Here is a 27,955-nt window from a genome sequence, read left to right on the forward strand (position 1 = left end):
AAAAGTAGGGAGACCTTATGAGTTATGAATACGAATATTTATTTACAACATGACAAACAAAACTAATTTGGAAGTCGGCAATCGGTCACGTAAGCATGTGTAAAAATGTCTGCAGTAATAAAAAACAAGCAGCAATGGAGCAAGAAGAGCTCTGAGTGAAGGTGGTAAGCTTTCACATCCAGAAGCGGGCCGGTTGTGTCTCATGAAGCTGAAGACGACCACATGACGACTGATTCCTCAAGACAAAGAAAAGCCAGCAAAGAGGACACAGGTCAACCTCGTAGAGTGAAAGGGTCATCAGAGAGAGTGCTTCAACAGAAAGCCATACAAATCTCAATAAGTCATATACGATGACTTTTTAATTATATATCTATGTTGTCAAAAACCTTCCTATTATACATCATAAAAATATGATATCGTATGACATGAACAAGTTACATTCTACACTATAGTATAGTTTTATACTTTACTTTGTGGTAATGTAATGTTAATTCTGTACACGACATCGATTGCATTTCTGGTCATCCTGGGACACGGATCCCTCTGAAGTTGCTCTCCCGGAGGATTCTTCTGAACTTTCTTTTCTGTGAGTTTCTTTTCTACTTTTCGAACGCGAAGGTTCCAGCACAGAGGATGTTGTATGCTGTACATGCGGTGAAGCCATCTGAAGCAAATTTGTGATTTAGGATATTGGACAATACAAATAGACTTGAACCGAGTGGTCTGTCATGTGTAATGGTACATTTTTACTCAGTGTATCGTATTCATGCAGAAGTCATTTTGCGCTGAACTTTGTTAAACTTCACCTTATCTCTGTTGTGTAGAAGAAGAAGTCACCCTGACCTGCGTCTTAGATAACCAACTGATGTATTAGAATGTTCCAGCACCAAGGCCGTCCTGCCGCTTGTTTTGGTTGCTGGCCGTTTGTTTTTCATTGTTGTTCCTATCTGTCTGAGACCAAAATGTCTAACATTGGCCATCGGCCCCCAGCTATGCTCCTTCCGTATAAAGAAAGCGTGTTCACTTTTTTCTTGGTTCTTCCTCAATGAGACTGTACGCATTCTGTTGTGATGATTCAACCTTCTCTGCGCAGAGAATACATATTTAAAACACAACCTCTGGTTTTGGTATTATTTATTTCAGCATTAATAGACTCACGCAAAGCGGGTATAGGATTTTTTCCACCACAAATTAAAGACATAAAAGGTCATAGTATAGTAATAAACCTGTCATATTATACAGTGTGTCATGAAAGTCAAGAAAAAGTAATGTAGTAAAGCATGCAATGAAATAAGTCATTTAAAATCTCAGGTCCCAAACTCACCTACCATGTGCTTCCTGTGGTGGCAGGTTTGTGATGCTCCTTACACACTGAAGAAGCTCTCCCCCATAACCACAAATCAAGAATATATATTCACACACACTTCCTTGTTCTACAACTTTGGTGTTGAATTCAATAAAATGCTGTAAATGAAAGGAGTTCAGCGTGGACTGCTGTGGTGCTGCAGCTTCCTGAAGTGATTTGGTTGGTTGACTCTCAGGTGCTCCAGGAGACACAATAAGCAGTGATTGGATGCAGCTTGCAATAAATGCTACCTCTCTGCTGCACACACCACATGCAGAGCAGCTTCAGGGCTGTTTGGCTGCTGTTGCTTTGACCAGGCTGCTTGATCTAGAACACAGAAATGGCTTGTGGAGTTCATTTGGGGTAAGTTTCTTTCAGCTGTTTTTAGTATTTGTTGAGTTGCTGTACCTTTTCTGACCGGATGTCTTGTTTTCTGTGCAGGATCTTGCTGATTTGTTTAATTGAAGCAGAGCATGTGCGTTGTTTGTGGGCCCAACAAGGTGAGCAACACACAAATGTCGCTGTCATTTATTGGTGTGATTTACAAGTTGTGGATTTATACTCTTTGTTTCTCTTACAGCTCGGGGACGAAACGGCAACACAGATGTTGGCTTCTCACAACAGAGTAGTGGATTTGGTGGCAGCGATCTCCAGAATCAACTCAGACGGGCCTCTGGTTCCCGTGGTTCAGCCCAGAGCAGCAGCTTCAACACTAAAGTTAGCAGTGGTTCTAGCCAGAGATTTCCCAGTAGTGGCTACACACAAGGTGGTTCACAGCCAGCTAGAAGTGGCTATCCTTCAGTCAGGTTGGTGCCGAGCACCTCTGAGTCAAAACCTAACTGGCCAAAGACAATGTTGAGTCACGGAAATGTGCAGACGATTCCGAAAAAGCACTCCTTTGGCCTTTCTACCAATATTGCTAGTGGTAGTTCAGTCAGTAAGTACGATCAATCTCCACTTAGCAAGAAGAGAACTTGGCCAGTTCAGCAGGGTACACCAAGTACTAGCAACTATCAGAGTCCTCGGGAAAGCTACGCCTTCAAACCTGCCTCCCATCAGTCAGCAGCACAGAAAGCTTCCAGCCTGTCTAGCACAGGTGCTGCTGGGCCGCACAGAATCCCTGCCCGGACGAGGACATCAGCCAGTGCCCCTGCTAGAAGAGTGTCTTCACATCGTAGCTCTGTAGCATCTAAACCTTCCTATTTCTCGTCTAGAACTAGAAATAACCCCAGCCAGACTCAGACTGGGAACAAATACCCAAGCAAACCGGTTCCTGTGAATGCTCCTAACCTCCCTGCCTCTGGGACCAGCAGTGTAGGGACCTCTGGGCAGCGCTTCGCCCCGACCAGAACCCACAACATCCCTCAGAACTTTGGTGGCTACGCTATCAGACGACTGAAAGAACCTGCTGACCGGAAGGAAGTGAGTGTCGGGAAGCCCCAGCAGGCCTATGTGGCCCCCCAGCGGCCCTCTGCCCCCCAGCGGCCCTCTGCCCCCCAGCGGCCCTCTGCCCCCCAGCGGCCCAGCGTTGTCCCCCAGCGGCCCTCTGCCCCCCAGCAGCCCTCTGCCCCCCAGCGGGCCAGCGTTGTCCCCCAGCGGCCCTCTGCCCCCCAGCGGCCCTCTGCCCCCCAGCGGGCCAGCGTTGTCCCCCAGCGGGCCAGCGTTGTCCCCCAGCGGGCCGCTGCTGCCCCCCAGCGGCCCGCTGCCCCCCAGCGGCCCTCTGCTCCTTACAAGCCACAGGTCCAGAGTGTTCATCCAGAGGCCAAATGGATCAGGATCAGTCGCTTTAAGGGACAGTAGCAGGTGAGTACTTCATCATATCTTGCTGTTCTATATGCATAAACTTGATTCCTAATGCTTTTCTCCTTCAAATAGGTGCAGCAGGTGTCCTGGGATGAATAATTAGTGTTTTTAAAAATAAAAGTTATTTAATTTTAATCTTGTTTTTGTGTCTTGACTTCACCTCTTTGCTGTGTGGCACTAGTTAATGCTCAGTATGAGTGCATATTTCTGCAGGCTTGGTGCCATCTAGTGTGCGAAAGACTTGTTGCTAAATGGTTCCTGTAAACCAGTCTTGACATGCCGTGTGAGCGATCAGTAAATGCTAACTCTCAACAATGTACCGCTAGATTGTGACGATCCTCGCTGCGGTCAGCAATGACCTGATGTCTATTCATAACCACTAGACCTAGATGGAAAACACCACAGCACAATGTGAAGGAGAGTTCATAAGGATTTGGGGAAAGACAACCGTGGTTAGAGAATCTGACGACACTTTCACTAAGCTATGTGATATCTTGTGCTGTGTGTAGATCGAAGGCTCTCACAGTGACTGAGAAACCAGAGTTTGTTCCTCTTCCTGTTGTCACACTTGACATAAACACTAATTACTAGAAATGGACACTTGACTCATGCAATATTAAAATTGTTCATCAATATGTCCCTTTTACAATAATGTAGATTAAAGATTTGGTTGTATTTTGCGTTGAGTAAAATCTTCATTGGCAATAACTTGTTTCTTTATTTTTAGCTGATGCTTGTTACTGTTTGACAGTTTGCTATATATTTACTGGTTTTTGAAGTAAATTAAAGGGTTCACTGTATTCATCAAAATTATTTCCATTAGTTCATGACTGTATGAAAATAATTGTTACACCTCTGCAAGATGGACATCGCTTGTTTCCATGGATGGCTGAATGGTCACTTTAAATGCTTTAAATTGTTTTTGCAAATGATGATTCCTCCTTATGAGAAAACAGGTTTGAATAACTCTGCAGATGAAGAACACGTTACAAATGTGACTTCGGCTCGTGCCAAAAGAGAACTGCCTGTGTGCAAACTGATGCATGCGAGCCGTTGCTTCCTGTACGGACGGAAATAACTAAAGAGACGGTTCAACAATGTTTCGTGAAATCATCTCACATGGCAGTTACCACGCCGTGAGCTGTTAAATGGATGTCCGTCCTTTGCAAGGGTCTTCTACAAATCGTTTGTTTTTACTTTTTCATTTTCTCTAACATCCTGTCACTGCATGTACTTAGCATGTACTGAGCTGCATTTGTCCTGCTTTAAAAGAGGTCTATAATACAAATATAACTAGTTCAGATACGAACAAACCAACGCACTATTTAATACATTATCTGCATTCAATTATTGCCACGACTTTTACTTCTACTACAAAAGTAAAAAATAAAGAAAAATTCAAGAGTTCTGAAGTTGGTTCTTCTGCAGGAAGTGAACGCCAAACATGTCCTCAACAACATACCTCTTGTCTAGTATAATTTGTACTTGTTTATTTAACAATTTCCAAACAGCAGAAGTTTTGTTTTGTTTAAATGGAATAATTGTTTTGTGTCAAGTCACATTTTAAATTTACTCATTTCTGTCATGACCACCTCCAAAAGCTGCTGCAAATTTTCCACAGAACATAAAATATGTCCTCCGTGAATAAGACAGATGTTAATAGCCTTGATACCTTGCATATATTATTTATCTACAGACAAAACAATTCAGGACCCAACACTGACCCCTGTGGGACACAAGTAATATCCAAACCTGTTCATTTGTGGTCATCTTCCTGCAATAGTTGCAGCTTCAACCAGTTCAGCACAACTCCTCCGATGCCATATCTTTTCATTTTATTGGGTAATAAATCATTGTCCTGATTCCATACCGACTGTAATCCGTGGAGTTCTGTACATCCAATTGGAGTTGGAACCCTAAACCCCCACAAATACCCTTCCTCCCCAGCCGACGAAAGGACGAGCTCGACTGTGGAGGTGTTTCAGTTAAGAAAGGACTCAAAGTACAAATCTTCTCATAAAATTGTGATGAGCAAAAGTCATTACATCCTGTTTGTAGGTGATAACATAACTAGTGTTTAAATCATATTTCTTTTCACAGCAGGCTCATCTCCTGCCACTATTTACAGTCTGAATATATAGTACTGTATACTTACACTTTAAAGCAGAGGTCTTCAACAGGGGGTCCGCGGCCCCCAGGGGACCCGCGAAATTTTTGGTTGATTAGACAATTAAAAAAAAAAAGTGTATTTTTTTCTCTAAACATGAATCTGTCCATTATTTTAATAGTTCAGTATTGTATGAAAGATAACCGGTATCGTTATGCATGGCAGTGGCACTAATTTCTCATTTTCACATATTTAAAATTAAATCAATTTGAAAAGCTTGTATGCATGATTATCATGCAATTGACAGACAATGTTGATGTTGGCATTGGTATCAGCTGACAAGGTGTGTTTATAAATGGCAGTGGCACGGCTTCCCTACTCACTGTACCTTTCACATGCGTAAAATAAAAATATATTAACCTGTGTATTATTTGAATAGCTTAGTATTGAATGCACAATAAAGAGGTATGTTTACACATGGCATGAGGCCCAGTTTAATATAAAACACAATATATATAGTCGGGGGTCCCTGCGCCATCTCTAAGTTTGGGGGTACTTGGGCCTGAAAAACATTGAAGACCATGCTTTAAAGGAACAATACCAGGTTGAGTAGCAGTGCTCATGACTAGTCAACTGGCCTTGTGTAGAATCAGTTGCGTGAACCTTTAAGCAATGAAATGTTGGCATCAAGTCACAGCTGTGAGTTACTCTAAAAATTAGCCACACAAAATGAACAAACACCATCGACATGCTAAAGAGAAAATGCTTCATTTTTAAGGCAAAGATGACTCTTTAATGAAATCAGTGAGAGTCAACCAAGTTGTAGTAACATCCCCCCCCCATGCACACTAGGCTTTAAAAGACATTTGTCAAGTCTAACCCATTAGTGCCACCCCACAATTCACTGAGGCACAAACATTTAAAGTGCCAGCCATCCATGGAAACAAGAGATATCTCAATCTTGCAGAGGTGTAACAATTATTTTCATACAATCAAACTAATGAAACTCATTTTGATGAATACAGTGACAACTCTTTCATTTACAGTGTACAGCAAAGTGTCAACAAGAATCAGTTCAAATAAGAAACAAGTTAGGCCAATGAAGATTTGACTCAATGCAAAATACAACCAAATCTTTAGTCTACATTATTGTAAAAGGTACATATTGATGAACCATTTTGATATTGCATGAGTCAATTGTCCATTTAGTAAGTGTTGATTGTCAAGTGTGACAACAGGAAGAGGAACAAACTGGTTTCTCAGTCACTGAAAGAGCCTTCGATCTACACACAGCACAAGATATCACATAGCTTATTGAAAGTGTAGTCAGATTCTCTAACCACGGATGTCTTTCCCCAAATCCTTATGAACTCTCCTTCACATTGTGCTGTGGTGTTTTCCATCTAGGTCTAGTGGTTATGAATAGACATCAGGTCATTTCTGACCGCAGCGAGGATCGTCACAATCTAGCGGTACATTGTTGAGCGCTGGCATTTACTGATCGCTCACACGGCATGTCAAGACTGGTTTACAGGAACCATTTAGCAACAAGTCTTTCGCACACTAGATGGCACCAAGCCTGCAGAAATATGCACTCATACTGAGCATTAACTAGTGCCACACAGCAAAGAGGTGAAGTCAAGACACAAAAACAAGATTAAAATTAAATAACTTTTATTTTTAAAAACACCAATTATTCATCCCAGGACACCTGCTGCACCTATTTGAAAGAGGAATATACATAAATATTAGAAACTACGTTGATGTAGAGAAGCAAGATATGATGAAGTACTCACCTGCTACTTTCCCATATATGAAGGGATCCTGACCCATCTGGCCACTGGATGAACCCGTGGCTTGTAAGATGCAGAGGGTGGCTGGGGGACCAGGTAGGCCTGCTGCTGAGCAGAGGGCGGCTGGGGGGCCACGCTGGCCTGCTGCTGAGCAGAGGCCTGCTGCTGAGCAGAGGGCGGCTGGGGGGCCACGTAGGCCTGCTGCTGAGCAGAGGGCGGCTGGGGGGCCACGTAGGCCTGCTGCTGAGCAGAGGCCTGCTGCTGAGCAGAGGGCGGCTGGGGGGCCACGCTGGCCTGCTGCTGAGCAGAGGCCTGCTGCTGAGCAGAGGGCGGCTGGGGGGCCACGTAGGCCTGCTGCTGAGCAGAGGGCGGCTGGGGGGCCACGTAGGCCTGCTGCTGAGCAGAGGCCTGCTGCTGAGCAGAGGGCGGCTGGGGGGCCACGTAGGCCTGCTGCTGAGCAGAGGGCGGCTGGGGGGCCACGTAGGCCTGCCGCTGAGCAGAGGGCGGCTGGGGGGCCACGTAGGCCTGCTGCTGAGCAGAGGGCGGCTGGGGGGCCACGTAGGCCTGCTGCTGAGCAGAGGGCGGCTGGGGGACCACGTAGACCTGCCGCTGCCCGACACTCACTTCCTTCTGGTCAGCAGTTTTTTTCAGCCGTATGATAGCGTAGCCACCAAAGCGTTGCGGGATGTTGTAGATTCTGGTCAGGGCAAAGTGCTGAGCAGAGATCCCTTCACTCTTGGTCCTAAAGACGGGGAGGTTACGAGCTCCCTGCGCTGAGTTTCTGTTGTTCCAGAATGTTTGGAGAGAACTCGTACTGCTGGGGACTTGCTCAGTGGAGGTGTAGCGTGTGAGAGTATTGCCACTACTTGGGTGGAAGCCAGCAGGAGCACTGTGTTTGTTGGACACTGGAGGAGACTGACTATAACTTTGGTGGCTTGAGGCCATGTGGGACGCTAAAGCAGGCTTGTCGGTTCCGTGGGCAAACAGTTTGCTTGGGTATTGGTTCCTAGTCTCAGTCTGGCTGGGGTTATTTCTAGTGATCACATTTTGGAGCGATGGGAAATAGGAAGGTTTAGATGCTACAGAGCTACGATGTGAATACACTCTTGTAGCAGAGGCACTGGCTGATGTTCTCGTCCGGGCAGGGATTCTGTGCGGCCCAGCAGCACCTGTGCTAGACAGGCTGGAAGCTTTCTGTGCTGCCGACTGATGGGAGGCAGGTTTGAAGGCGAAGCTTTCCCGAGGACTCTGAATAGATTCAGAACTGCTGGAACGATAGTTGCTAGTACTTGGTGTACCGTGCTGAACTGGCCATGTTCTTTTCTTGCTAAGTGGAGATTGACGATACCTACTGACTGAACTACCACCAGCAATATTAGTAGAAAGGCCAAAGTCATTTGGCCTCTTCTGCACATTTCCATGACTCAACATAGTCTTTGGCCAGCTAGGTTTTGACTCAGAGGTGCTCGGCACCAACCTGACTGAAGGATAGCCACTTCTAGCTGCCTCTGAAACACCTTGTCTGTAGCCACTACTGGGAAATCTCTGGCTATAACCACTGCTAACTTTAGTGTTGAAGCTGCTGCTCTGGGCTGAGCCACGAGAACCAGAGGCCCGTCTGAGTTGATTCTGGAGATCGCTGCCACCAAATCCACTACCCTTTTGCAAGAAGCCAACATCTGTGTTGCTGTTTTGTCCCCGAGCTGCAAGAGAAACAAAGAGAATAAATCCACAACTTGTACATCACACCAATATATGACAGCAGCATTTGTGTGTTGCTCACCTTGTTGGGCCCACAAACAACGCACATGCTCTGCTTGAATTAAACAAATCAGCAAGACCCTGCACAGAAAACACAACATTCAGTCAGAAAAGGTCCAGCAACTCCACAAATACTAAAAACAGCTGAAAGAAACTTACCCCAAATGAACTCCACAAGCCATTTCTGTGTTCTCGAGCAAGCAGCCTGGTCAAAGCAACAGCAGCCAAACAGCCCTGAAGCTGCTCTGCATGTGGTGTGTGCAGCAGAGAGGTAGCATTTATTGCAAGCTGCATCCAATCACTGCTTATTGTGTCTCCTGGAGCACCTGAGAGTCAACCAACCAAATCACTCCAGGAAGCTGCAGCACCACAGCAGTCCACGCTGAACTCCTTTCAGCACCAAACCTTTTTCCAGACCCCATCACAAGAGAATTGAATTGAATATGCTTTATTTCAAACATTACAATAAACAGCTGTAAACATATTTAACAGATTTTCAACAAGCCACATCAAGAAATCTCTGTTGTGCAGAAGAAGAATTCACCCTGGCCTGCGTCTTAGATAACCAACTGATGTATTAGAATGTTCCAGCACCAAGGCCGTCCTGCCGCTTGTTTTGGTTGCTGGCCGTTTGTTTTTCATTGTTGTTCCGATCTGTCTGAGACCAAAATGTCTGGAACATTGGCCCCCAGCTCTGCTCCCTCTGTATAAAGAAAGCGTGTTCACTTTTTTCTTGGTTCTTCCTCACTGAGACTGTACCCATTCTGTTGTGATGATTGAACCTTCTCTGTGCAGAGAATAAATATTTAAAAGACAACCTCTGGCTTTCGGTATTATTTATTTCAGTAGGTCAAGACTCACGCAAAGCGGGTATGGGATTTTTTCCACCACAAATATCACACCCAGAAATGTATTTTCATGAACTCTTTCATTAACGTTGGGCCTCATTCACCAATATCTTCCTAAGCTTGTTCTTAAAACAGAAGAACAGAAGATTAAACCGGAAACAGGAACTTCCAACATGGCCACTTGGCCAGGTCTGTGTGGAGACTGCAAACTCGCATACTCACAGTTGGGGGACGATTTTCTCCGCCTGAGGTCTGAATTCCGGAAAAGAGAACAGCTGATCGACGGATTCGTATCCGTAGCAGCGGCCCAGTCAAAGCATATCTCATCTATGCAATCTCAACTGGTCTCGGATACTGCGGACACTATTCCCTGGCTACCCGGCCCTGCGGACGGGGAGTGTAGTCGGTCGTCCGACCACGAGCTGAGAGGACCTGCTATAGACCCGACCCATAGCTCCACTCCGAAACCATCCTGGACGGAGGTGGTACGCCGCGGCGTCCTGAGAAAACCAACTGGGGAGTTTCCGTTAACCACCTCCAACCATTTTGCAGTCCTGACGGAGAATACTCCCTCCCGGGCTTCCGCTACCCTTCAACCCTACTCGTTGGCGCAGACGGAGGTAACGTTAGCTCAACGGTTAGATGCAAGGCTTAGCGAGATAGAAGTACGGCTCCGCACCATGGAAGCTAAGACGCTGGTGACTGCGGGCGTAGCCGATGCGGCCCAAACAGACGTGGCTCCCGCTAGCCGTCTCCCTGCAGCCCCCGAGCAGCCGGGGGGCCGGGTGACTGCTCCCGGGAGGCTTAAACCTGGGGCGAGGCACTCGACTCACCAGCAGCCACCTCGCGTTACAAACGGGTCTTCTGCACCCAGCAGAGTTCTGGTCATAGGTAGCTCTATTCTGAGAAACGTGAAGCTAGCAACACCAGAGGCTACAGTTACATGTATACCCGGGGCCAGAGCAGGCGACATTGAGTCCTACCTGAAAGTACTGGCTAAAGATAACCGTAAATACAGTAAGATCGTTATTCACGTCGGCGGGAATGACAGTCGGCTACGGCTCTCTGAGATCACTAAAGTGAATGTGGAATCTGTGTGTACATACGCAAAAGCCATGTCGGACTCCGTAGTTTTCTCTGGCCCCCTCCCGAATCTGACCAATGATGAAATGTTTAGCCGCATGTCATCGTTTCACCGCTGGCTGTCTTGGTGGTGCCCAGCAAACAATGTGGGCTTCATAGATAACTGGGACACTTTCTGGGGAAAACCTGGTTTGCTTAGGAGGGACGGCATTCATCCCACTTTGGATGGAGCAGATCTCATCTCTGCAAATCTGACCCAGTTTCTGTATGGACCTGGTGCATGACAACTCAGAGATCAGACCAGGAAGCAGAGTTGCAGTCTTACACACTCCTCTGAGCTTCCATTAGAGCAGTTACTCACGCAACACCACATAGAGACTGTGTCTGCCCCACGGCCACTTAAATTAATTGAATCAAAAATAAACGATCGAGGAGTTAAACAAAATAACTTAATCCAAGTTAAAACTACCGCAACAGTACAACAAAATAGGATAATTAAATGTGGACTCTTAAATGTCAGATCTTTGTCATCTAAAGCTCTACTAGTAAATGAGCTGATATCAGATCATCATATTGACTTATTTTGTCTTACTGAAACCTGGCTGAGTAATGATGAATATGTCAGCCTAAATGAATCAACTCCTCCAAGTCATATCAATACTCACATTCCTCGAGGCACTGGCCGAGGAGGTGGAGTAGCAGCCATCTTTGACTCCAGCCTATTATTACACCCTAAACCTAAATTAGACTATAACTCATTTGAAAGCTTGGTTCTTAGTCTTTCACACCCAACCTGGAAAACAATACAGCCAGTTATATTTGTGATAGTGTACCGGGCCCCGGGTCCGTATTCTGAATTTCTATCGGAATTTTTTCAGTTTTTATCAAGTCTAGTCCTTAAAACAGACAAAGTAATTATTGTAGGTGACTTTAATATTCATGTGGATGTCGAGAACAACTGCCTCAGTACTGCATTTATTTCATTATTAGATTCGATTGGTTTCTGTCAGAATGTACAGAAACCCACTCACTGTTTTAACCATACTCTCGACCTGGTTCTGACTTATGGCATTAACATAGACGATTTAATAGTCTATCCACAGAACCCTCTTCTGTCGGATCATTATCTAATAACTTTTGAATTCTTACTAACTGAGTTTACACCGTTAAGCAAGAGTTACTACACTAGATGTTTATCTGATGGTGCCGTAGCTCAATTTAAAGAAGCGATTCCGTCTGTATTTAACTCAATACCATGCTTCGATGTGACAGAGGACTCCTGTGCTAACTTTAGTCCGACCCAGATTGATCATCTTGTCGACAGTGCTACAAGCTCACTGAGAAGGACACTAGACTCTATTGCTCCTTTAAAAAAGAAGTTGGTAAAACAAAGGAGATTCGCTCCATGGTATAACCCTGAAACCCGCAAATTAAAGCAAACATCGCGAAAACTTGAAAGAACATGGCGTTCCACTAACTTGGAACAATCTCGGTTACTCTGGCGAGACAGTCTTAAGACATATAAGAAGGCCCTCCGTAATGCCAGATCAGCTTATTACTCATTGTTAATAGAGAAAAATAAGAACAACCCCAGGTTCCTCTTCAGCACTGTAGCCAGGCTGACAGAGAGTCACAGCTCTGTTGTGCCGAGTATCCCTATAGACCTCAGTAGCAATGACTTCATGAACTTCTTTAATGATAAGATTATGATTATTAGAGACAACATTAATAATCTCCTGCCCTCGACCGATCTTTCCACAAATAGAGTAACCTTAGAAACAGCTGTAAACCCTGATATATGTTTAGATGGCTTTACTCCCATCGACCTTGACAAACTGACTTCAACAATTTTTACATCTAAACCGTCCACCTGTCTCTTAGACCCTATACCGACTAGGCTGCTTAAAGAAGTGCTACCATTAATTAGCACAACTTTATTAGATATCATCAACCTGTCTTTAGTAACAGGTCATGTACCACAGTCCTTCAAAGTAGCTGTGATTAAACCTCTTCTTAAGAAGCCCACTCTGGATCCAGAGGTGTTGGCCAACTATAGACCGATCTCTAACCTTCCCTTCCTCTCTAAGATCCTTGAGAAAGCAGTTGCAAATCAGTTATGTGACTTTCTGTGTAACAATAGTTTATTTGAGGATTTTCAGTCAGGATTTAGAAAGCATCATAGCACAGAGACAGCTCTGGTAAAAATAACTAACGACCTTCTAATCGCATCAGACAAAGGACTCGTCTCTGTTCTTGTTCTGTTAGACCTTAGTGCTGCGTTCGACACTATAGACCACTACATCCTGTTGCAGAGACTGGAACATTATATTGGCATCAAAGGAACCGCACTGAACTGGTTTGGATCCTATTTATCGGATCGATCTCAGTTTGTTTATGTAAATGATGAAGCCTCAATGAGGACCAACGTCAGTTATGGAGTTCCACAAGGTTCTGTGCTTGGACCAATCTTGTTCACCTTATATATGCTTCCTTTAGGCAATATTATCAGAAAACACTCTATAACCTTTCATTGTTATGCAGATGATACTCAATTATATATATCGATCAAACCGGACGAAACCAACCAGCTTGCTAAACTGCAAGCGTGTCTTAAAGACATAAAAACCTGGATGACCTGCAACTTCCTGATGTTAAACTCAGACAAAACTGAAGTTATTCTACTAGGCCCAGAACACCTCCGAAATCAGTTCTCTAATGATATAGTTTCTCTAGATGGCATTGCGCTGGCATCCAGCAGCACCGTCAAGAATCTTGGAGTTACCTTTGATCAGGATTTGTCTTTCAACTCTCAGATAAAACTTATTTCTAGGACTGCCTTTTTTCACCTACGTAATATTTCAAAAATCAGGCACATCCTATCTCAAAGCGATGCAGAGAAATTAGTTCATGCATTTGTTACCTCTAGATTAGATTACTGCAATTCCTTATTTTCAGGCTGCTCTAATAAGTCTCTTAAATCTCTCCAGCTGATCCAGAATGCTGCAGCTCGTGTACTAACAAGAACTAAGAGGAGAGATCATATTACTCCTGTATTAGCTTCTCTGCACTGGCTCCCTGTAAAATCTAGAATAGAATTTAAAATCCTTTTACTGACCTACAAAGCCCGAACTGGTCAGGCTCCATCATATCTTAAAGAGCTTATAGTACCATACTGCCCTACTAGAGAGTTGCGATCCAGTGATTCAGGGTTACTTGTGGTTCCTAGAGTCTTAAAAAGTAGGACGGGAGCCAGAGCCTTCAGTTATCAAGCTCCTCTTCTGTGGAACCAGCTTCCCGTTTCTGTCCGGGGGGCAGACACACTCACCACATTTAAGAGTAGGCTTAAGACTTTCCTCTTTGACAGTGCTTATAGTTAGCGCTTTATAGTTAGGGCTGGCTCTGGCTTGCCTTGGACCGGCCCATGGACAAACTGGTATAGGCAAAAACTACAGGGGGACTTCCTACACTGAGCACCTCTCTCCTCCTCTTCTTCACCTCCGTCTGTATGCATTGATGTCCCATTAATGCTCATTACTAACTTTACTTCTTCCCCGGAGTATTTGTGCTTTCTCGCCTCACAGGATGACCGCAGTTTTATCTGGACACTGGTTCTTCAACCAGCCATGGCCCTGCTGACATCTACTACGATCTTCATGATTAACATTATTAATCCTATTACCGACACCATTAATGCACAGTACTGATTATTAATCCTATTACCGATACAATTAATGCACGGTACTCATTTTGTCTCTTCCCCGGAGTCCTTGTGCTTCCTCTCCTCACAGGTTTCCATGGAGCATGGTTTCATCTGGACCCTGGTCCTTCCTCCTACCATGGCCCTGCTGACTCCAACTGCTAATATCACTTTTATTATTACTCACATTACTATTTCATACTACCGATACCATTAATGCACATTATTGACCTGCTTCTTCACCAGAGTCTCTGTGCTTTCTCGCCTCACAGGTTCCTGTGTATCCGGGTTTACCTGGACCAGGTCTTGCCTCCTGTCGTGGTTGTGTCATACATTGAATGTGCTGTAATTACATTGAATGTGTTGTAATTCACTATCCTGTTCTACACATGACATCATTGCACGCCTGTCCATCCTGGGAGAGGGATCCCTCCTCTATTGCTCTCCCACAGGTTTCTTCCTCTTTCCTCCCCGTTAAAGGGGTTTTTGGGGAGTTTTTCCTGTTCTGATGTGAGGGTCCCGGGACAAGAAGATGTCAAACGTGTACATATTGTAAAGCCCTCTGAGGCAAATTTGTAATTTGTGATTTTGGGCTATACAAAAATAAATTGAATTGAATTGAATTGAATTAAATATGTTCTTGCGAAAGGTCCTAAGAGTCTAAGTCAGATTTGTGACGTTAATCTGCAGAATTGTTCTAACCTGTTTTCTAATAAAGAGGAATCCCATCGTCCAAGTAAATTGAAGGCATGTGCAAGTTGATCCTGATTAGCATAAGTAAACGCCCTGTTAATCCCCCCAAAACTGCATGAGCCTGCAGGCCCATTTGCACACATGGTAATTGAGAACAAAAAATTGAGCGTGAAGTCAAACATGCCCAAACAAATTTCTGAAGGTGGTGGCGCACTGGACCAAAGTTCAACAAACAGTATGATCAATTATGTTAAAAAAAAATAAGTGTATGAAGATCTGTGACATAATTGCTCATAAATGATGTTGAAACCACGCTCAGTAGCGTCTTAGTTGTACAAAAACATCCATGAAATGCTATAACTCGTTCAGTGTTGAAGCGTTGTCGTTTATTCATGTTAAAATAGAAGGCTTTGTAAAATTCAATTAAAAATATTTGAATAATTGTAAGACTATATTATTTAAACTACAATTGAAGAAAACACAATTACTTTGCACAACCATGTCAGCACTCATATCCAAGTGTCCATAGATTCTTACAAGAACAAATTCTTAATTTCAGCTCAACGGTCTCTGGATGATACCTCTTGTCTAGCATTATTTGTACTTGTTTAACAATTTCCAAACAGCAGAAGTTTGGTTGTGTAAATGTAATCATTTGTGTCAAGTCATGTTTTAAATGTACTAATTTCCATCATGACCACCTCCGAAAGCTGCTGCAAATTTTCCACATAACATAGGTTTTGACTTCGAGCTGCTCGGCATAAACCTGACTGAAGGATAGCCCCTTCTAGCTGCCTCTGAAACACCTTGTGTGTAGCCACTAATGGGAAATCTCTGGCTGTAACCACTGCTAACTTCACCGTCCGTGTTGAGGCTGCTGCTCTGGGCTGAACCACGAGAACCAGAGGCCCGTCTGAGTTGATTCTGGAGATCGCTGCCACCAAATCCACTACCCTGCTGCGAGAAGCCAACATCTGTGTTGTTGTGTACAAATCCACAGCTTGTACATCACACCAATATATGACAGCAGCATTTGTGTGTTGCTCACCTTGTTGGGCCCACAAACAAAACACATGCTCTGCTTGAATTAAGCAAATCAGCAAGATCCTGCACAGAAAACAAGACATCCAGTCAGAAATGGTCCAGCAACTCCACAAATACTAAAAACAGCTGAAAGAAACTGACCCCAAATGAACTCCACAAGCCATTTCTGTGTTCAAAAACAAGCAACCTGGTCAAAGAAACAGTCGCCCAACTATACCCTGAAGCTGCTTCCTCTGGTGTGCGCAGCACAAAGCATTGATTGCAACCTGCATTCAATTGCTCCCTAATTAACAGGTGCCTGCTGTTGTGCTTTCAGGGTGGCATTCAGAAAAAAGTGCTGCTATTTAGCTTGTTTCCTGTCACCTCTGTGTTTTCAAATCATGTGTTCGCATAGAAAGAACTGTAGGGTTAAAGCTTTAGTTCGCTACAAAGAGCTTTTTCACACACATATAATGAGAGTCAACATCTCTTGCCCACTTTGTTACTCTGAGATTTCTCCTGTCTGCATCAAGCCTGACCTTGAGAAACATGGTATTAGTCTTGCCGGGCCTTGTTAACATTATTAATGATGACTCCGGTACCCTCTGATGCTGAATAGACCCAGGCGGCACACTGCAGTCATGATACAGTCGACCCTAACTGTGACAAACAACACATCGAGATCAGCGTGCTTCCTCCTTCTGTTTGCAGACTATAAATCACACACCGTAAAAACCAGCGCCACAGTCTCCACATCATGCATTCTCCTTTCATTTGAATTATGTTTCATTAAACAACTGTGAGGAAGCATAAGCAAAAATGCACAATGTCATACTCCTAAGTGAGTGTGATATCATCAGCTTCCTGTGTCTGTTTGACTGATCTGTGACCATGTGGGACGCTCCACATGAAAATGACCCCTGACATTGTCAGTGTAGGTGACACACACACGCACACACACACAGGCACACACACACACACACACTCCCTGGTAGGCTGGCAGGTGTGAATCTTCTTTCCAGACTGTGCTCGGTCAATAATGTTCATTAGTGACACTCCCCTGCTGCCAGGAGAAGCATGATGCAAGTGCACGACAAGTGGACGACAAAAGAATCAGTCACTGTGTCCTACTTTCCAAAGAACTGTATAGGCCTTCATCAGGTACCCTTCTTGAACCCACCTTTATTAAAAATGTACAATCTTCGTTTTCATCTTTTAGGCACTTGAGTCTCCGGCGTTCACATGGGCGTCCTGTGTGAGTCACAGCGGCCGGAGCAAATTCCCTCCTCCCCGCCGTGGGAAGGAGGGACACCTCGCATGCGATGACCAGATGAGTGTGGTGGCTGAGATCAAAGACACAATTTCCTGTCAGAGGAAATAGCGCCAGAGGATTGTTTTTCAGGAACAGTTTCCTCCCTTGTGAATTCCTTCCATTACGCTTATCAACATTCGTATGAGCAAGACGTAAAAGCAAGTGAAAGCCCTCCATTGGAATCAGCAGAAACATTCCAGATAACACAGGCATTAAAAAAGACAAACGCACACAAACAACGGAAGGGTAACATAAATCAAACGACGAATCCGTTCATCAAAACAGGCGACTCTTTTCTCCTTGTGGGTGATCTCTCTCATTTCAATTCTAAATCTGCCTTCTTCATGTCTCACAAGTGCACCGTTTCTGCCAAAATGTTGCTCTCCACGGAACAGTGTTGCTCTGACGAAGGACATTCACTGTTCGCTCTGCACAGACCCCTGACCCGTGGGACAAGTAGAAGAAACGCTCATTTGAGGAGCTTCTCTCCTGTAAAGGTTGCTTTATGTCAGGTTTCACTCTACTCGTTAGCTACACGGTAAGATATATGTGTAGCCACAAAAGGGCTGTGATGGAGGAGAGGGCAAACGCAGCATCGTCATCTGATATATGTGCAGGACGCGAGGACATTCATGAGTAGGGTCAGGAACACAGCTGGAGACCACGTCTACTCTGAGCCTCTGGAATCTAAAAACACCTGTGTTTCTCCGGCCACACCAAGCCTATAATTCTTCACTGCGGTATCATTTGAAAAGCAGCAATATGTCTGTGATACAATATTCCAAACTCAATGTTCAGCAGCTAGATGTTTGGGAGCAACATTGGAGTTGCACTGGTGTATCCAACTACAATTTTGAAGACAAGACCGGCATTCTACCGCATTCTATATTGGTGCATTTAGTGCAAGACTCATTCCATCAGGATGCACCACAGAGTGCCAGGGAGTCATTCCTGCCTTTGGCACCATGAGTCAGTAGACCGGCCCTGTCAGCAGCTATAACCACACAATTTATTTATTCATATCTAAACTGTGCAACACTGATTTAACTGTACAATAACTCATGCAATAAATCACCTCTGGAAATAATTTGATTTATTCTGGCATTATTTATACTGCACATTAAATGTAATATTATTATTTATACTATTGCTGCATTTTGAACACCTTATCATAGATCCCATTTTTCTGAATAAATATAATTTACATTAATTCTTTCTACTGTTTTCTATTGTATGACCATTTTTACATATTTATTGTTGTTATATATTGTAGTAGAATGCACACATTTTTACATAATTATTTGTAATTTTTCTGTTTATATACTGTATATTTTCATTCTAAAATGGAACAATTGTAACATTTTTTTCTGATTTCCCTCTGTGGCGCCCATTCATTCCTACTGGACGAACATTTTTGAAAACTGGTCACAACTGTATTGATCCTTTTCAAAAAGCCTGAGTAATTTCATAAAACATGGAAATGCTACTCAAACTATTCTTCAGCTGCAGATTAATACACATTTGGTTCTCTAGTGTGGAATTGGGGCAGCAGGACGTGTATGTGGGATTCAGTCAAAAGTGTGTGTGTGTGTGTGTGTGTGTGTGTGTGTGTGTGTGTGTGTGTGTGTGTTGATGGTGATGAAGGAAGACGTCACCCATCTGGCGATAGCAATGTGCTCTCCTACAATGTGACAAGAGTGTCAATGAAGCATTACGTAGTGACATTGTACTCATTTTACTCACAGAAATTGAGCGCACATGGGAGACGTTTGCCTCATGAATCTCCTTTGGGTTGGGCAACAAACCCTGTGAGCAACATGAGCCCAACAGTCGAGGCAAGAAGTACTAAATCACAGCACAGTAGGGCGGGACGAGGCAGAACACTATTGGTGATGAAAAAATAGCACCTCTTGAAACAATAATGATGAGAGCGGTGAGAATGAACCAAACGGTAAAGCTGCAGGTCGTAAAAAACAAAACAATGAGCTGAAAGATGCTGAAAAGCAGAGCCGAGCAGAACTTTATGCCAGGTGATGGTTTTTAGTGGTTTTATCACTATGAGTGACACCGTTCACTTTACACATAGATATATTGATTGTAGCAGCTTCAATTCATTTGTGAGTGTACAAAATAATCTATAATCATTCGTTCCTTGGCTCCTGAAAACTTAAATTGTCAAAAACATTTATAAGGCAGATCCCAAAGAAAGGACGACCTACTGTACTCCATCCATTCTGTATTAAGAGGCTGTAGGTTTAAGATACTTTGATTGAAAACAATTTACCCAACATTACAAACATGGAATTACTGGTTTCCAGGCGTTTATCATTTTGTTTTCAAGGACCTACGTTATATCATATATCTGATGCTGATACTACAATGAGAGATTTATAATTTATCATGAAAGACATGGAATTATATAACCCTATAAGGGCGTGTCCTCATCAGCATCATCCTCTCAAAGTCCTGAATGTAGCAAAACGCTGTGAAATCAGAAAAAGTCCATCAGCAGATGGCGTCTCCGATCTACCCTTTGGCCTCCGAACCGTTCTTCTCCTTCTGACCAATCAGGTGCCTCAGATCCCTGTCGGGTGTGCTGGGCCCCCTCCCGCTCCGGCATCTGGTCCAGCATTTGAAATAATGACGGTAATAATAATGAGCTTAAGTCTCCGCCCTCCAGGAAGGCGAGAGGTCAAACTACCTATGGAGAGTTCACACCCAACACATTCCACGAGCAGCTCGAGGATCCATCATCAGGGAGGCTGCTCTCTTTGCAACCTCAGTTTCGGCCAACATTGATCTGAAGCTAAAGGACATTATCAAGTCTTTTGATGTAGTTTTGGTCATCGTTTCTATTGGTTATGATCATAGTTCTCATCAAGCTGATTGCTGATATCTGGGAACACGCCTACATCACTAAAGTAGACTTAGAAATGTCCTTTTTTAAAGCTACATTATTATTATTATTATTATGTTCTATTTTGTCCCACTTGAAAGCAGAATAAGCTTACCAGCATGTCAAACTGTTGCCTGTTAACAAATCCAGCGGACACGGAGCAACCTCAGTACTTAAAGCCTATGTAATCGTGTTTCTGGCCACCGGCATATGTACGTCAAAATTGACTCTCGTTTTAGCTCTGGTTTGGTCTCCACCATCGACTGTATTTAAGAAGTGGACGTAGTCACTGTGATGTCACACATTGGTTTGTGGATGGCAGTTTTGAAGCCTTAAGTTTGGCAATATGGACATTTTTGGGTTTTTGACCTTCTTCATCTCGGTTTTTTACAATCAAAAGAGTCGAGAGAAGGTGGAGCTAATTACAACCGGACGCTGAATAAGGCATTTTAAGGTTACAAAAAGGTTACAATTGACTTTCGTGAACTGAAAACACTGTGAAAGGGTTAAAGTTGTAAGACGAAAACACGGACAACCCATCACGGTGGTGGCCTGTCAACTACAAGGTATTGTATTTGCCCGGCTCACAGCGAAAAAGCCAATCATTGAACTCATTGATGCACGGAGAAGATGATAAAGCAGTGCAGGAGTCGTGAGTGTATCGTCCTTCTTTAAAAGGGGTCAAGGCCATTTGTAATCAACCAGCTGCACAGATGTTCTTCCTTTTCTCTGAGAGGAGAAGAGGGACTCTGAATGAATCATGGTGGGGCTTCTTCCTCTGGTATGACAAATCAATGGAAGGGCTTGATTACGTTCGCTCGCAATGGGAGCAATTCATCTTTATACTTTGCTGTGCAGCAGAGAATTGTTACCTTTTCTTTCAGCTTCAGCACATGAAGTAAACCTCAGCTTCAGAGTTTGAGAGAATGAGGCGGGATGGCTCACAGGGGGAAATTGTCTCTCGAATTGAAAACTCCCGAGCCTCCCTCTCCGATAAACAACCACAGCAACAACAAAACAAAACTTCTGACAAGCCACATGGATCGAGAGACTGTTCCTTGGACAGCGGGGCCCACAACAAGGACACTCTGCTCTGAGGCCCAGAGGGGGGGAGAGTCACGGGGGAGGTGGTGATGGGAGCCTGGCAGAGCCGTGCTGTTGCTCCGTTTACAGTTGTAGTCAACTCGGAGATCAATGGGGAAACAGTCCTGAAGACTTCAGAGGAACGCTGCATTGTTGCGGTGGAAAGTTCTACACGAGTCTTTCATTCATACGAGACAGGGCTTTGTTGAGAGCATTTGTTTCTCATTTTCCGCTGGTCTCACTGCGGTTAAAAGCACCAAGATGTTTTTGTTTAAATTACAAGAGCATAAAGAATCCCATTTTGACACGTGAACACATACAAGTTGTCCAAACTCTGTGGTGAATATACCTGAGTGGGACTGATAGATGATACAATTAAATGCAAATCAGATCCATTTGCATTGTGAGTTTTACTAAAGTTGAATTTAAATTTGATTTCCCTTCACTTTTTAAAGGAAATTCAAACTACGATTGCTGGCGGAAACACCCGTCTTAGTGGACAGCAGGAGAAGTGCTGTGAACTTTGTAGACAGTTCAAAGATTCAGTTACCGATGTTCGTTTGCTTTGTTTCTAAGCAAAAGCAACCATTCAAATGCACTTTGGTACATACAGGAGTATCAGTGAAAGCTAAACTGTCCATACCGCCGTGTTGTTTGGCGCTGATTCTGACTGTCTTCAGGTCTAAACCAGCCTGAGAAACAGTAAAACACGAGATGATTGCGTGAGAGGCTGTGGAGCAGCAGAGCTGGCCGATGCTACGCTGTGATCAGCGTGGGGTTATGGTCAATCACTTCATATCCTTCAGGACACCGGGGAGCTGATTTCTGAGTTATATAGTAATGCCAGAAAGCAGAGAGAAACTATCTCAATACAATTTGAACGAATACCATGTTCCAGGTATGTGCGTGTGCCGTTAGCTCCGGCCTTCATGACGGAGACAAATGGGGGACCAGTTGGCTTTAATGGATAGTTGGGCCAGCTGAACCAACTCCTCCTCGCCTGCATCCTCTGGCAAACACAATTAGTCTCATTGATCAAGAGAGCAGCCGAACAATGGGTAAAACCCCGCTGGAACCACTACCGTGGTTGAGTCACCACCTCCACCGACCACACTGCTTAGACATGATGGAGAGGCAACGTATCGGAAGCTGGCCGAATGAATTCATTGATCCCCAGATGAGTTCATTGTTAAAAGGAGAAGACAGATATAAGAGACGAGTCTTTGTTTTACAGTCCTGCGCATGGCTTGGTTTTAAAAGTGGGAACCCAAACGTAAAGCGGAATGTGTCAGATGACTGCGTAGCGAAGACAAACGTACATGATGACATGTGTCCTTTAGTTGAGGGAGACAGCTGTATTTGTCGTACCATGCCAGCGGAGGAGAGTAGATGCCACTTTCTCTGTCGTCATGCTGCTGACTGTTGTGGTCTCTTTTTTTTTTTTAACATGTTCAATTCCTCACAGATGTGGTTGTTCACTTTTAAGGCATATTCCCTATCATGGCCATTAAACCCGTGTAATGGCGCCAAGATGTTCCCGGAGACAGGAGGCGTATGAAATAAAAAGCCTGCTGTGCTCCAGTGGGACATTCTCAACACTGGAAAAAAAAAAGAAATACTTCAAATATGCATTTTGTCTTTTGCAACAGCAAAAACCACATGCTGCACTTACAGCAACATGAAGCTGCACACGTTTTTAAAACTGGTTTCCTTGAAAGCAACCTCAGACACAGCAAGCAAAGGAAGAAATAAAGTTGTGATCTTTTAATCTGACGTGTGCAACGTACAGTCTGAAAGAACACTGTAATTGGAGCAACTTCTTGGTTTTTAACAAGCCTCCCTTTTGCACCGGGGAGTAATGGAGAACGTCTGGATGGATTTGTAGGGTTCCTCTCTTTTCATTGCCTTCCTGCTGAGACAATCTAGCGCAGCCTATAGCAAACAGCCCATATATCTTTCAAACAGCCAGACTCATAAAAAGACAGGAAAGGCACTGGTCCTAATCCACACTTTAATGAGCGAAAATGGAAGTAATGACATCCAGGGAGTAATCTTTCTCCTCTCTTGCGCCGCCAATTGACACCAATGACCCGTGGCCGGCCTAATGCCCCGGTTGTGACACGTTGTGTTGTAGGAAAGACAAACTTCTCCGGGGATTTTCTCCCACAGGCAATTATTAAGAACGATGACGCTTTAACAATGGCTGGATCAGAGCGCTCAACTTTGTCATCGTGAGTGAATCCTATTATGCGGCGGCATAATGGCCGTCTGTGAAGACAGAAAGAGGATGGGTATCACAAGGCATCTGTCACAGCGCTGGAAAACAAAGCTCATTTGAGGCGTCTCGCCATCCGAGCCGCCCTTTGTGTCAGCAGCGTCCGAGCCTCAATTGTTTTCTCCTCTGCGAGTAAATGGCCGGCTTAATGTGGTTCAGCAGCTCTGAGAAATGATAGCCGGAGTTAAGTCCAAATATTATGAATACGTTGATTACATTTGGGCTAAATGAGTGTACAGACATCGTGATTATACAGCTTTATTTTGTCATCACACATGCAGTAAAATGTCTCCGTGTTATCAACATTTCTGGATCGATATCAGAGGAGTTTGGAGAACATCTTGATAGGCTGAAGATGCTACTTTGGCTTTGAACTTTGGGAGGTTAACTTCAGGCCTCCTTTCTCCTGGTTCCACATACTCTAGAGAGCTGGCAATTTGGGCAATGAACACTTTGAGGAATGGCAGCCTGTCATCCCCTCGGGCTCACTTCGTAGCGTCATAAGGCCACAGAGAATTGCTTTTGTCATGTAGCCATTTAGAAAAAAACAAGGACGACATGTGACATTTAAAAAAAAAAAAAAAAGGAGTATCGTGCTTTGTTCGGGATTCATGCAGGTTATGAATTGATTGATTTTAAACATGCATGTAAAATGTAAGGCTTTGGATTTGACCAAAAAATTACATTTACTGACACACACCTCTGGATTTCTGTGTTACTCTGAAGAACTGCTCTTAGAAAACTACTTTTAAACAGATGTTTTTCTTGGCATAACCCCCAAACAGCAAAGAAGGCAGAAAAAAACCCCCCAAAAGGTTAAGAACATCTTTCTTTCTTTTCACGAGGCTCACTTCTTAACCGGTCAGAGGAACTGCTGAATGAAACAATGTAGCTGGTGTTTCAGAATCATCTGTCTCTTATCATTGGTGAAAAAAATCCCCTAAACAGAAAAACGTGGAGCGCCAGACTCCTTTCAAAGAGCCTCCAAGAGCGGCTGTTGTCTTTGAGGAGGGAGGGAGGGGAGATTGCTTTCAGCGGCCTCAGCACCAGGACTGGTTCTCATCATTTTGACAATAAAACTCAAGCAGTTGAAACAAAGCAATGGTTCACGAAAAAAAAGAGAGAAAAAAAAAACTGAGGGAGATTTCCGCTGGTCTGCACTGAATTGTCTTTGGAGGTTTAATTCCTCTGTGGCACCCTGGGGCTGAAGGACGCAGGGACCAAAGGCTTTGAAATAGTTCAAAGATGAATGAGTGGATGTGCTTTAAATTCCCAGAGGTTTGTTGTTGTAGTGTCAGGGTTTTATTGCAGCATTTTGTTGCTTTTGTTTTTTTACAAGCTAAATGACACGCGGAGTAAGGAATGATTCAGATCACGCCGATAAGGAAACAACACCGAGATGACTTCAGGCACTTTGCTGTTGCTTTCATGTGAACGTGAGGAGCAGGCGTGAAAATAAAGAAATGTCAATCAATGAACTCCCTGTACAACATTCATGTCTATTTGACTCTCAAACAAACTGATATGTTCTGTTAGCATGCTTTAAACAACAAGGCTGAAAGATTATTAGCACTATGGTATGTATGTATTTACAGACAAATCTGTACACTTTTTACATGTCTTGCCACTGATGAAAGCATTAGAAAAGAGTCATGAGAAAGCACACCAGAGGTGCTCGTCCTCTCACACGTCAGCGCTGGAGGAGGCCTGCGATAACCTGGGGTCAGATTCGATCTCGAAGCGGTAGTGGTGGCCCTCCCACAGCTCCCTGCCGGCGTCCCGCATCTCGTAGATGCGCTTCTTGATGCCCTTGCGGTTGAGATAAAGCACAAAGAGGAAGACGAGGCCTATGAAGCCCAGGACTATGCCCAGGAAGACGTAAGAGGTCTGCAGTACGAGGTCAGCCCCGGCACCCCACTGGTGGCATCCCAGAGTCAACGAGCCCACAGCCAGCATGGATGTGTTCCTCATGCTGGCGGGGAAAGCGCACACAAGGCCCTCTGCGTCACCGATGCGTCCTTGTGATCTGTTGAGCCACAGAGCAAAAGGTTCGATTCCACACGAACACGTGAAGGGGTTTTCCCCCAGCAGGAGATCAGCGCTGGGCAGGGAGTCCAGCTCTCGCAGACCCTCCTCGGGCACCGTCTTGAGGGCGTTGAGGGTCAGGTCGAGCTCCTCCAGGCGCTCCAAGCCCGAGAAGGTGGAGTTGCGGATGGCCACTAGGGAGTTGTTGGAGAGCTGGAGCCGCCGCAGGCTGCTCAGGTGGGAGAAGATCCGCGAGGGTAGATAGATGAGGCCGTTGTGAGAAAGGTCCAGTCCTTTCAGGGTCCCCAGGGAGCTCCAGCGGAGGGACGTGGCCAAGTCCATCACCGACGAGTGGTTGTAGAGGGCTCGGCTCAGGTTCAGCTCCCGCAGAGACTGGTTCTGCACGGTGAAGGCCTCAGGGTGAACGACTGCCAGCTGGTTGTTGCTCAGGTCCAGGGAGCGGAGGCTGCGGAGGCCGGCAAAGGTGTGGGATTCCACCTCGGAAATTCTGGATTTGAGGAGATCCATGAGACATCATTCACACTTTCATATCGCACAGAAGAGCAAGGAAATTTACTAATTAAGTCTTGGATCAAAGCTTAACTTTTTTTAAATTTTTATTTTAAATCAATTTAATACACTTTGAAAGTCTGCAACACAGCTGTTTCAAGTGTCATACATCCAACAACTCTGCAAAGCTGCTTGCAACTATGCTGCTTCAGCAACTATGACGATCAACTGATGACATAAATAGTATTTTGCATTTGAAACGAACTGTTCTATCTTATACGAATAATTTGTTTTGGATTCCCCAAGTTTAACGCCCAAAGTCCCCATCAGGAGAGTCTTACCTGTTGTTGCTCAGAGACAGGTTGGTCACATTATCCAGCCCTTTAAACGACTCCGGACCGATTCGGCTGATTTGATTCCCGGTTATGAACAGATTCCGTGTGTATCCGGGGATCCCGGTCGGGATACTCCGCAGGTCTCTGGAGACGCACTTCACTGTGTGAGCCGCCTCCGAGCACTCGCAGCGCGGAGGGCACGACGCGTAAACGGAGCCGAGCAGCGCGCAGAAAACAATGCGCTGCGCCAAATCCAGCATGTTGGGAGGGAAACGTGCGCGGGTCCGAAGTGCGGCGCGCAAGAACGAAGGAGAAAACGCGCGGAGAAAAACCCGGATAAAATGTAACGATCAGCTCCTCCAAGACAGCATTATCCTCCGTTGTCCCGGACGGGAATGCGCTTCAACTTTGCATCTCTGCAGAAGGTGTGGCTGGGAGGCTGGGTCTGATTTCCATGAGAACAAAACTGGGGGTCACGCTGATCAGAGGGGCTGTTTGATCCTTTGCCGTGGCAAAGCGGGGCGTCGCTTCTCCTCCAACAATGAAGTTAAAAGGACCATCGCCTGGTGCGATGATATGCGGGGAGGGGCTTGTCTCCTGCCTGCGCCCTGTCCGGATCCACGAGATGTTCCTTCTCAGCCTCGAGTGGGCCGAGACACTAACAGGCACGAGAGGGGAGGAGAAAGTGGTTCTCAGCTCTTACTCCTCGTCGTGATATTTACCATCACGCACCGCCAAATATAATCATGTGGCGCCGGTCAACATCTCAGTCCCGTACACCCGAGTGATATTGAAATCTGGACTTTTTTTATTTATTAAGCGGGATAAAAACAAGAAAAATATTGCAAGAAATCTGGGTTTTCCATAATAAATGAGACATAAATGAATCAGTTAAATACTCACGTTTTCTTTCTGTGTAACAGAATCTCGTCAGAAGTCATAGTCTTGTTTTATTACTCCAATTTTGTTTTGTAAAAGGAGGTTTTTATGACTTCACTCTTAACTATGGATGTGCTGGTGATTCCCATCTACCAGGTGGTATGGTGAATGTGGGGGCCACGGGTGTTTGGGGGCCAGACTGAAGCCTTTGATCTTCCTCTTGAATGCTGTGACGCTCTGCAGGATAACAGCCACTGAGTGGGACTTTTCGCCACTTGACAGAGTATCAAAGCTGGGCCGGCTTCCGATCCTTAATGTGTATTCTGACAGCTTATGATGATTATTACAGGAGTGTGTTTACAGAACCTCCAGGAGGAGGAGCTCAGAGAGCTTTGGAATCCCGACATCATCCCTCCTGTTGACAGCCTTCATGAAACATGATAGTCATAATTCAATAAAGGAAATTAAAGTAAAAAAACAAAAACAA

At 44.6% G+C, this 27,955-nt stretch overlaps 2 protein-coding genes across 2 annotated transcripts; both read right to left on the bottom strand.

Moving 5' to 3' along the window:
* Positions 1-7,054: 7,054 nt before the first annotated feature.
* LOC306791183 (uncharacterized protein) lies at positions 7,055-9,499 on the bottom strand (the record flags this gene model as incomplete). Its single annotated transcript, XM_079287820.1, has 3 exons — positions 9,354-9,499; positions 8,832-9,214; positions 7,055-8,751 (listed from the first exon to the last, which is right to left on the bottom strand). Exons 2-3 carry the CDS (start codon positions 8,908-8,910, stop codon positions 7,055-7,057), a joined length of 1,776 nt encoding a protein of 591 aa, XP_079143946.1. The 5' UTR covers positions 8,911-9,214; positions 9,354-9,499.
* Positions 9,500-23,547: 14,048 nt separating this feature from the next.
* On the bottom strand, positions 23,548-27,203 carry tpbg1b (trophoblast glycoprotein 1b). Its single transcript, XM_079288016.1, has 2 exons — positions 26,596-27,203; positions 23,548-26,252 (listed from the first exon to the last, which is right to left on the bottom strand). Exons 1-2 carry the CDS (start codon positions 26,847-26,849, stop codon positions 25,403-25,405), a joined length of 1,104 nt encoding a protein of 367 aa, XP_079144142.1. The 5' UTR covers positions 26,850-27,203; the 3' UTR covers positions 23,548-25,402.
* Between the last annotated feature and the right edge of the window lie 752 nt (positions 27,204-27,955).

This window comes from Melanostigma gelatinosum (assembly GCF_949748355.1).
Source record: "Melanostigma gelatinosum genome assembly, chromosome: 17".
Classification (NCBI taxonomy): Eukaryota; Metazoa; Chordata; class Actinopteri; order Perciformes; family Zoarcidae; genus Melanostigma; species Melanostigma gelatinosum.